Raw genomic sequence first — 12,245 nt, forward strand, 5'->3', positions numbered from 1 at the left:
AAGATTAGTCATTCTCCAGTTACGACTCGGATTCTAACAATTATTATCTTGCTACGTCAATAAATTTAATTGGACGCAAAAAAACTTCATAGACATAATCCTGGCACTTAGACGCCCCAGTTATTATATACTGAAGTTGTTGAGAAAACCTAAACTTAAAATTATTTAACATGAATAAAAGTTTCAGTAATTTGCAGTTAAAATCAACAGATTTGCTCCTAACCATTTGAATTTAACTCTCCCCGTCGTCCTATGATTTTTTAGTTCGTTTTTCGAACGTTTGGAGTAACGTTACTGAGGGTTTTGACAGCTATCCGATCCTTTCCAGAATGCTGAAAATTGGTTCAGTAACTTTGGTCATAGTGCACATGAACACAACAATTCTTCCAGGAATTTGGTCCTTGTTACCGTACACAAGTGCTGAAAGTTTGAAGTCAATTGAATGAAGCATTCTCGAATTATGAGCGAAAAGATGTAAGAAACAGTTGTGCGGCGCTTACAGAAAACTGGCAGCCACTGAGCGCGGTAGATAACTCAGTCAGATTTTCACTGTTTAAGATGCTGTCATCAGTCTCCCGTTTAATTGTCTTTATAACAGCGAAATGGTGTCCGTGACAGAGAGGACCAGCTGATAAGAGAGGAGAAAAAAAAAGACAAATATGAGATTTAGAAAGAGATCAATATCAAAATGGTATACAATACCGACAGGTTGGTAGTTAAGACACATGGCAACAGTTAGGCAACTTTATTCCGAATAAAGTTGCCTAACTGATATAAAAAATAAATATTCAAAGATCAGCACAGAAGAAAACATGAACATTGACACATGAAATAGCAGAGAAATACATCGAAGTAAATATCCGAGATTGACAGAGAATGCAAGCAGAGAAATTACCCTCACAAGAGACGTGTCTCAGATATTGATACTGGAACAAGCATCAAAAATAAAATGCCGCTCTACCTAGTAACGAAGTTCTAATCTTTCAGTAATAAACTAACATCCTGCCTAAATATATCCTATAAGAGGTTAACTCTAAACTAAACAAATAATGGTGCAGAGAGGAAGGAAAACTGTCGTCCGTTCCTGCGTTGATACCCGACTGATTTTCCTGAAAAAAAATTTCCTACCGTGAAGATGCACTCAAGACAGATCTGAACACTAGAACAAAAGCAAAATAAAATTAGAGTGGCACAACACAGCATCGCAAGTTGACAGTACTGGTCTATAGAGCATCGCAAGTTTACAGTACTGCTCCATAGAGCAGAGCAAGTTGACAGTACTGGTCTATAGAGCATCGCAAGTTTACAGTACTGCTCCATAGAGCATCGCAAGTTTACAGTACTGCTCCATAGAGCAGAGCAAGTTGAAATAATGTTGGTAGAATTCCAGACAATATGTAAAGTAAAAGGACACAAGTGCAACTAATGTGACATTTTTATAGTGGCAACGTTTCGCTCTCCAGGAGCTTTGTCACGCTGTTACAGCTTGACAAAGCTCCTGGAGAGCGAAACGTTGCCACAATAAAAATGTCACATTAGTTGCACTTGTGTCCTTTTACTTTACATCGCAAGTTGACAGTACTGCTCCATAGAGCAGAGCAAGTTGACAGTACTGCTCCATAGAGCAGAGCAAGTTGCCAGCACTACTCCATGGAGTGAAGAAGGTGGAAAAAAGACTGGTCTTAAACTGGAGTCTCCCACACAAACCTCTGCTACTACTTCCAGAAGTACTTCCAGAACTTCTTCCAGAACTACTGCCAGAACTTCTTCCAGAACTACTGCCAGAACTACTGCCAGAACTACTACCAGAACTACTGCCAGAACTACTGCCAGAACTACTGCCAGAACTTCTTCCAGAACTACTGCCAGAACTTCTTCCAGAACTACTGCCAGAACTACTGCCAGAACTACTGCCAGAACTACTGCCAGAACTACTACCAGAACTACTGCCAGAACTACTGCCAGAACTACTGCCAGAACTTCTTCCAGAACTACTGCCAGAACTACTGCCAGAACTACTACCAGAACTACTGCCAGAACTACTGCCAGAACTACTGCCAGAACTACTGCCAGAACTACTACCAGAACTACTACCAGAACTACTGCCAGAACTACTACCAGAACTACTACCAGAACTACTACCAGAACTACTGCCAGAACTACTACCAGAACTACTGCCAGAACTACTGCCAGAACTACTGCCAGAACTACTGCCAGAACTACTGCCAGAACTACTACCAGAACTACTGCCAGAACTACTGCCAGAACTACTGCCAGAACTACTGCCAGAACTACTGCCAGAACTACTGCCAGAACTACTGCCAGAACTACTGCCAGAACTACTGCCAGAACTACTGCCAGAACTACTGCCAGAACTACTACCAGAACTACTGCCAGAACTACAGAACTACTGCCAGAACTACTGCCAGAACTACTGCCAGAACTACTACCAGAACTACTGCCAGAACTACTGCCAGAACTACTACCAGAACTACTGCCAGAACTACTGCCAGAACTACTGCCAGAACTACTACCAGAACTACTGCCAGAACTACTGCCAGAACTACTACCAGAACTACTGCCAGAACTACTGCCAGAACTACTGCCAGAACTACTACCAGAACTACTGCCAGAACTACTTATTAAACTATTCTGATTAAATATTTATTACATCCTAACATATTGATAATGAGATGGAGAAGAAAATATAGTGCCAAACCTTCTGTTATACACAATTTAAAATAATACAAGTTGAACTTGATAATAAGTCTTGATTATCGTGAGTTCCAGCGCTGGAGCAGCTGTAAGTGCCATTGTAAACAAATGAAATTATGTAAGACACATGTGCAGCAGTTAGGTATATGCAGAAACGTTCCACCTACACAGTAGACTTCTTCAGTCGAATATAGACAAAACAGTAGAAGCAGAGGATATGTAAAGATAATGGAATCAGTCGATCACCCTCGACGAAGTAGTTTTTGAGATGAACTGATTATATCTTTTCATCCCCATTCCTTAAACTTTTATCTGTTTTCAGCCGAAGAAGGATACAAACCGCTTCGGTATTAATATATCTATCTACTTATCGGTATTGTATAAATAACTCAGATATAAATATGTAAACAGTTCATTACCACTGTAAATAGTTTAGCCATCAAAACATAGCGTCCCGGTCCTTGGACCTATTATGTGCCCCACACCATGGGTATTGGTGACTTCAGCCCACACAATGGGCTTGAGGTAACTACCAAAGGTATTAAACTAATTAATGTAGACCATTATTACATTAACAAATAAAATTTTATACAGTACTTGTGTTTCCCTTCAAATTAAATATATACTTAGAACGACTATAAAAACTTGTATATCCGACCAGCCACAGTCTTGCTCTCCACATGTTGCCACAATAGACTCATTTCTCAGACTGGTTCAACATCCATTCTTTCATGTTTCTCATTTTGGTTAAGTCTTGATGTATTTTGAAGCTGATTTTTCTCAGCAATACTTTATAAATCGTAACATTGAAAATACAGACGACAGTGACGACATGTTCCCCAATGAATCATAACATTCTCGATATAATTTTTCATTTTTTTCCTTCACACATTTCACTGGACATATCCTGTTTCCGCAGGATAGCTTAATTAACCGGTTAATGTTAACCAGTTAATGTTAACCAGTTAATGTTAACCAGTTAATGTTAACCAGTTAATGTTAACCAGTTAATGTTAACCAGTTAATGTTAACCAGTTAATGTTAACCAGTTAATGTTAACCAGTTAATGTTAACCAGTTAATGTTAACCAGTTAATGTTAACCAGTTAATGTTAACCAGTTAATGTTAACCAGTTAATGTTAACCAGTTAATGTTAACCAGTTAATGTTAACCAGTTATCCCTGGAGGCGGAACCTGAAATACTTGCCAGAATTTTTTCTTTTTATTCCATTATTTCCTTCAGTTTTTCTTGATAGTTTTGCTTATAACAGATGTTATGTGATCAGCTTCAAATTTTCAACGCTGGTGTACGGAAACTAGAGCTAGATTCTAGGAACAATATGCACCTACAGGTGCCTTATGACCAAAGTTATTAAACCCATTCCTTCCTTGAATGGCTCCGATAACTTTCAAAACGCGGCTTCAAACATACTAAGAAACGGTGCCTTCTAATTCGACGATAACGGAGAGTGACGTTCAAGTGGGCAGCTGCTGCATATTTGCCAGTTTTATATGCAAAATCATGTGAAATTGTTTTTCCTATTTGATCACCTTCAATATATTTGAGTTATCTTCGTCTGAATGGCTTCAACATTTAATGGTTGATGCATTTTACTGCCCCCATAGTACCCATTAAATTTAGTGTGTGTGTGTGTGTGTGTGTATGTGTATGTGTGTGTGTGTGTGTGTGTGTGTGTGTGTGTGTGTGTGTGTGTGTGTGTGTGTGTGTGGGCAAATTTGTCAACACTGTTTTTTTATATAAAACATGGAATCGATGTAATTTGTGCGATAACTAAAGAATACATCTTGTGATCGGCTTCAAATTCTAAGCACGGATTTGTTCCTCAGAAACAAGTTTCACGTTATCAGGCTGTTTGTGTTTCAATTTGCAAATTTTATCGAATAACTAGTGATAGTTATTCCCATTAACTAAGCAAAGTTTGCTTCATCTTACCAGCAACAACATAATAACGACGGTGCGTTCCACGGGCAGGATGGCCCGCTCTTGAGGTGCGTATTTGAAATTTTAATGAAACGGTTAAATAAATTTTGACTTTTAACATTTAGAGCAAATTATTGGAGAATGTCTTATCTGATAGGCTTCAAACCTTCAGTGTTTTTGAATTTTATTAAATGGGAACTTAACTTTCACTGTGGAATGTTTTCTGTGTAATAGCCAGAGAATTTTTCCACTGGTCGGTTCCTTGATGTTGGTGAGGGGCTCTTGATTTAAGGAATTGGATCTGTGTTCCAGTTCCCCGAATTAAGCCTGAATGCCTTCCACATCCCCCCTCCCCTGGGCGCTGTATAATCCTACGGGTTTAGCGCTTCCCCCTTGATTATAATAATAATAATAATCCACTGGTCGGCTTCAAACATTTAAAGGCGGGTGTAAGTTAAGTGGAATATTTTTATTTATTTTAGGCTTGTTCCAGCCAGTTTGCAGTTTTATACATTTTATTTCATAAAACTGTAATTTTTTTTTAAATAAGGACAAAAACAAATGTTTTTTGTTAGATGACTGTAGAGAATTTTAATTATAACATTTACACAAAATTAAAATTGATAAATACTGAATATTTATGTTTCATAGCTTTTTAACTTCGGGAATTTATTGAACAGCCGTGAATTTAGTGTCAGCCGTCACGTGTAGGCTGCAGTGTCGTGGTTGTTCACTAACTTTATCCAAGATTTTCGTTTATAACTTCAGAATGCCTTATTCGATCGGCTTTAACTTTTCATCCCAAGTCAGTAATTCCTTTTTGAAGGTTCATGGAACAATTAACGAGGGTAGATTATGCTCTCTGCTCAGTTTTACATAAAGCAATACCGACACTGGTTGACAAGAGATAATTTTAGAAAGCCTCTTTTGATTAGCTTCAAAATTTCAATACTGGTGTATCCTACCTCGAAGAAGGTTGGTGTTAATGGAGTGTGTAGGCGCCATTTATTATATTTAATCTTGATATGGTATAGTAATATTTTGTATTACATTTATGGATAATCCTGCCTGAAGGGCAGTACCTTGATGATGGTGAGGGACTCTTGATCCTAGGAACTGGGCTTATCCTCCTCCTAGACTGGATCAAATCTGTATCTCCCCCCCCCATTCCATAGGCTATATATGACCTCTATGGGTTTAGCGCTTTCCCGTGATTAAAATAATTGAGAATGTCATTAATTTTTAATGGCTGGTGTTTCATATTTACTGGATGAAATATTTCTTGAGTATATTTTCTATATATGCAAATAGTTAGATTTTGTGCAACAGCTGGAGAATATTTGCTCTGGTCGGCTTTAAACTTTAATTGCTGATGTCTTTTCCTCAAAGGAAACTTCCTCATAATGTTAGGTTTTGCAGTTTTAATGTCCCACTTTTATTAACCAAATTGGAATAACTGGAAAATGTTTCCTCTGATCAAATTTTATCTTATATACCCAAAGGTTAAATTACGTAATTCCTTTCCTAATTGCTTACATATATTTTGGTCAGAAAAGTGGGATTTTTAAAGAAACTGAGAAAACTGAAATACTGCGTTTAATGCGATATTTTCCTAGTGTGGCATCCTAGTAACTTCAAGCTTCCAATACTGATAACTTAATAATGCAACTTGTAAGTAGCTTCAAGCTTACTTTGCTGGTATATTTTACGATATTTGTCTCTCTGAGATAACAAGAAAATACCTCTTTAGCTTCATAATTACTGGCAGGACAGTCACTGCTGATCCCAAACGCAGTATCTCTTCGATCACAGTCGGAGAGGGGAATTTTTAACCTACACTCATCGCCTATACTCCTTCGTGATGGTGTCGCATCGTGCAAAGATGAGACCCTCTAGTGGAGTTATAAATGACTCTCCCAAACTAGCCCTTGTTACCTCTGTAGAGACCTGCTTGTAGGTCAAATTTACAGCGATCAACTTGTTGAAGGATTCCTTCATTGTCGTTTGTACTGACAGTGTTGAAGCTCCCAAACTCATGGACAACTCTGTTAAGAAGACACTACATGGCAGACACTGCAACATATTTCCATCAACATTCTTGCTGGCGGAACGTTTTGTCTTTGTGAAACGGCTGGATAAGATCGTCACGCTGTGACGCTCACGCTTACAAGAAGGTACAATTAAAAATACATGGAAAACACCTTATAATATCCCGATGGAAACTATAATAGAAGGCCTATCGCCTTACATTGCGGATCAGTTTTAAGTCATTGTTCATATAATACTCGACTCCACTGAACCTTTTGTTAAGTTCACAATGGGGGAAGAACAGGAGGAACACCTTCCCCTCCTTGATGTACTACTTAGGAATGTAGAGAAACTATCCTCCATTTTTTTTCTCGGCGTACAGAATTTCCAGCCTTGAGTTCCTCGAAGGGCAGTGCACTTATCTTCATAAACATTCAGTTAGTTCCAGGTCCCTCCCAACTTTAGTAATGATTATAAGAGAGCAATACGAATTTTTCCCACAGCTAGACAGGAACACTCACCTGGTAGATTCCTTGTTCTGTCACTGGGTGGAATGACTGTCGTTGTCGTCAGTGCTCTTATCAAGAATAACATTAAGGCAGCTACCATGCATTTCACAACAATTAAAGAAAACCTTCAAGTTCTCCGATTGCAAAGCAGACATCCAGGTGATCCCACACGAAGGTTGGCAGAAGTTAAAGATTTGGAGCACTGTATGAGCCTACTGGTCCAAGGTTGGCAGGAATCTCTCTCACTCTTGCTGTCTTCGCTGGTCCTGTCCCTCTCCTCTCCTCGATATACATTATACTCTGCTTGTAATACTGAATAAGACATTCCTGGTGATGTTTCCTCTGCAAAATATTTGCACGAGTCCTATTTCACAGTTTATTCCTTTAAACTGACAATATTTACCATTAAAACTGACATTATATCCCCCTTGAGCTGACAGTATTGTCAGCTTGAAGTGACAATACTGTCCATCATGTTGATAATACTATCAACTTGAAGTGACAGTATTATCAACTAGAAGTGACAGTATTGTCAACTTGAAGTGACAGTATTATCAACTAGAAGTGACAGTATTGTCAACTTGAAGTGACAGTATTATCAACTAGAAGTGACAGTATTGTCAACTTGAAGTGACAGTATTATCAACTAGAAGTGACAGTGACAGTATTGTCAACTTGAAGTGACAGTATTATCAACTAGAAGTGACAGTATTGTCAACTTGAAGTGACAGTATTATCAACTAGAAGTGACAGTATTGTCAACTTGAAGTGACAGTATTATCAACTAAGTGACAGTGACAGTATTATCAACTAGAAGTGACAGTATTATCAACTTGAAGTGACAGTATTATCAACTTGAAGTGACAGTATTATCAACTTGAAGTGACAGTATTGTCAACTTGAAGTGACAGTATTATCAACTTGAAGTGACAGTATTGTCAACTTGAAGTGACAGTATTATCAACTTGAAGTGACAGTATTGTCAACTTGAAGTGACAGTATTATCAACTTGAAGTGACAGTATTGTCAACTTGAAGTGACAGTATTATCAACTTGAAGTGACAGTATTGTCAACTTGAAGTGACAGTATTGTCAACTTGAAGTGACAGTATTATCAACTTGAAGTGACAGTATTGTCAACTTGAAGTGACAGTATTGTCAACTTGAAGTGACAGTATTGTCAACTTGAAGTGACAGTATTATCAACTAGAAGTGACAGTATTGTCAACTTGAAGTGACAGTATTATCAACTAGAAGTGACAGTATTGTCAACTTGAAGTGACAGTATTATCAACTTGAAGTGACAGTATTGTCAACTTGAAGTGACAGTATTATCAACTTGAAGTGACAGTATTGTCAACTTGAAGTGACAGTATTATCAACTTGAAGTGACAGTATTGTCAACTTGAAGTGACAGTATTATCAACTTGAAGTGACAGTATTGTCAACTTGAAGTGACAGTATTGTCAACTTGAAGTGACAGTATTATCAACTTGAAGTGACAGTATTATCAACTTGAAGTGACAGTATTGTCAACTTGAAGTGACAGTATTGTCAACTTGAAGTGACAGTATTGTCAACTTGAAGTGACAGTATTGTCAACTTGAAGTGACAGTATTATCAACTTGAAGTGACAGTATTATCAACTTGAAGTGACCTTCAAGACATCCAAGTGACCTTCAAGACATCCAAGTGACCTTCAAGACATCCAAGTGACCTTCAAGACATCCAAGTGACCTTCAAGACATCCAAGTGACCTTCAAGACGTCCAGGTGACCTTCAAGACGTCCAGGTGATCTTCGAAATGTCCAGATGACTTTTAAGACGTCCAGGTGACCTTCAAAATGTCCAGATGACTTTTAAGACGTCCAGGTGACCTTCAAGACGTCCAGGTGACCTTCAAAATGTCCAGATGACTTTTAAGACGTCCAAGTGATCTTCAAAACATCCAAACGATTTTTAAGTCGTCCAGGTGACCTTCAAGACATCTAGGTGACCTTCAAGACATTCAGGTGACCTTTGAGATATCCAGGTGATCTTTAAGACATCCAGGTGACCTTCAAGGCGTCCAGGTGACCTTCAAGGCGTCCAGGTGACCTTCAGGAAGTCCAGGTGACCTTCAGAAAGTCCAGGTGACCTTCAGGAAGTCCAGGTGACCTTTAAGACATTCAGGTAATCTTCAAGAAGATGTTCTGGTAACCTTCAAGGCATCTAGGTAGCCTTCAAGACGTTCAGATAACTCCAAGACGTCCAGATGATCTTTAAGACGCTCTGATGACCTTCAAGAAGGCTAGGTGAACTTCAACACCTCCAGGCGACTTTCAAGACAACCGGGTGACCTTCCGGTTGCATTCAAGTTATCTAAAGTTCTGATTACTTGACCTTATTCTAACGTTCACCATCAAGACGTTCGTCTCTGGTTTGTTATGTTTGATTCCAAGTTACATTATTCTCACACTTTAACTGCAAAGTTTATTCCTAAAGCATTTATTTCTAGTATATTATTCTTTACGCCAGTCACTGTATTAGCACTGTTGTATTCACTATCAGCAATACTGTTGTCACTTTAAAGATCAGCACTGTTGTTATCACTGTATTAGCACTGTTGTTGTTACTGTTTTTGTCACTGTAAACATCAACACTGTTGTTGTCATTGTATCAGCACTGTTGTTGTCACTTTAAGCATCAGCACTGTTGTTGTCACTTTAAACATCAGCACTGTTGTTGTCACTTTAAACATCAGCACTGTTGTTATCCCAGTATCAGCACTGTTGTTGTCATTGTATCAGCACTATTGTTGTCACTGTATCAGCACTGTTGTTACTATATCAGCACTGTTGTTGTCACTGTATCAGCATTGTTGTTGTCACTGTATCAGCATTGTTGTTGTCACTGTATCAGCACTTGTTGTCGCTGTATTAGTACTGCTGTTGTCATTGTATCAGCACTGTTGTTGTCATTGTATCAGCACTGTTGTTGTCACTGTATCAGCACTGTTGTTGTCATTGTATCAGCACTGTTGTTGTCACTGTATCAGCACTGATGTTGTCATTATAAACATCAGCACTGATGTTATTACTGTTGTAACAACATCAGTGCTCTTCCTTATATCGCACTTGCTTCTTGTCATATAATAAAAGCGTGTGTTTCAGAGAGTGATCCTGGTGATCTGGTTGACATTCAGCGGTGGTGGGTGGACACAGCAAGTTGCACTTGCTGACAGTCAGCAGCAGCAGCAGACTCCTTCACCAGCAGACACCAACATTCACCCTCAACACACCTCCACTCCCTCACTTCATAGAACTGGTGCCAGTGTTGACACTATAAAAGCGGTAATTATATCTACACCTTCCTTCCCATCTCAGGGCGACGTATTGGATATTTGCATTTTTTTATTACCATTCTGTGTGTAATCGTACTCTTGTATTGATATACCCCAATGAAGAGATATTTCTGAGAGAAATTTTCTGGTATAATGATTTTATTTAGGATAAATATTGTAAAGTGTTGCTATGAAACCAGACCACAGGCGTCTCTACCTGTGACGGAGGTCTGCAGAGCCGAGGTGGTGGTCACACCTAGAGTCAGTTCAGTGCACGGGTCCAGGACCTAAGTTAGGGGTGTCTCCAGTGCAGTCAGTTTTTTATTGAACTTTAGAGAGGAGCTCCGCCATCACTGTACTTGTAAATACTGACACAACACCACGAGCTACTGTCAACACAACTACCAGCAGAGCATCAGATCGTCACTCTTGATAATTTACTGCATTACAAACGTATGACTCACTCCCTACTACATATTTTAGAGTGAATTGACACCCAGGAACCTCACCATCCCTTGCTGTGACTTACTAAGCCCCAGCCATTATCAGAATCACCAGGTTTCAACTACAGTGTCACAATTACCGGGTCTCAACCATAGTGTCAGAATTACCGGGTTTCAACCAGAGTGTCAGCATTACCGGGTCTCAACCATAGTGTCAGATTTACCAGGCCTCAACCATAGTGTCAGAATCACAAGGCCTCAACCATAGTGTCAGAATTTCCGGGCTTCAGCCATAGTGTCAGAATTACCGGGTCTCAACCATAGTGTCAGAATTACCGGGCCTCAACCAGAGTGTCAGAATTACCGGGTCTCAACCCCAGCGTCAGAATCAGAGAGCCACAACCATAGTGTCAGAATTACCAGGCCTCAACCAGGGTGTCAGAATTACAGGGTCTCAATCGTAGTGTCAGAATCACAAGGTCTCAGCCACAGTGTCAGAATTACCGGGTCTCAGCCACAGTGTCAGAATTACCGGGTCCCAATCAGTGTCAGAATTACCGGGTCTCAACAATAGTGTCAGAATTACTGAGCCTCAACCATAGTGTCAGAATTACTGGGTCTCAACCATAGTGTCAGAATTACCGGGTCTCAACCACAGTGTCAGAATTACTAGGTCTCAACTACAGTGTCAGAATTACCGGGTATCAACCATGTCAGAATTACCGTTTCTCAACCATAGTGTCAGAATTACTAGGTCTCAACCAAATTGTCAGAATTACCAGGTCTCAACCATAGAGTCAGAATTTCTGGGCCTCAGCCTTAGTGTCAGAATTAACGGGTCTCGACCATAGTGTCAGAATCACAAGGCCTCAGCCATAGTGTCAGAATTACCGGGTCTCAACCATGGTGTCAGAATTACTAGGTGTCAACCATATTGTCAGAATTACCAGGTCTCAACCATAGAGTCAGAATTTCCGGGCCTCAGCCTTAGTGTCAGAATTAACGGGTCTCAACCATAGTGTCAGAATCACAAGGTCTCATCCATAGTGTCAGAATTTCCAGGCCTCAGCCATAGTGTCAGAATTTCCGGGTGCCAGCCTTAGTGTCAGAATTACCGGCTCTCAGCCATACTGTCAGAATTACCGGCTGTCAACCATACAGTCAGAATTTCCGGGCCTCAGCCATATTGTCAGAATAACCAGGTCTCAATCATAGTGTCAGAATTACCGACTGTCAACCATACAGTTAGAATTTCCGGGCCTCAACCACAGTGTCAGAATTACCGG

The 12,245-nt window shown here is 39.6% G+C and overlaps 1 protein-coding gene across 1 annotated transcript in view; it reads left to right on the forward strand.

Annotated features, from left to right (window-relative positions):
• The first annotated feature begins 3,201 nt into the window (after positions 1-3,201).
• Positions 3,202-12,245, forward strand: part of LOC128690364 (reelin) — an 871,665-nt gene continuing 862,621 nt past the window's right edge. The window contains exons 1-2 of the mRNA XM_070089797.1: positions 3,202-3,240; positions 10,347-10,526. Coding sequence (XP_069945898.1) covers positions 3,202-3,240; positions 10,347-10,526 — 219 coding nt within the window. The remainder of the gene's footprint in view (positions 3,241-10,346; positions 10,527-12,245) is intronic.

This window comes from Cherax quadricarinatus, chromosome 29, assembly GCF_038502225.1.
Source record: "Cherax quadricarinatus isolate ZL_2023a chromosome 29, ASM3850222v1, whole genome shotgun sequence".
Classification (NCBI taxonomy): Eukaryota; Metazoa; Arthropoda; class Malacostraca; order Decapoda; family Parastacidae; genus Cherax; species Cherax quadricarinatus.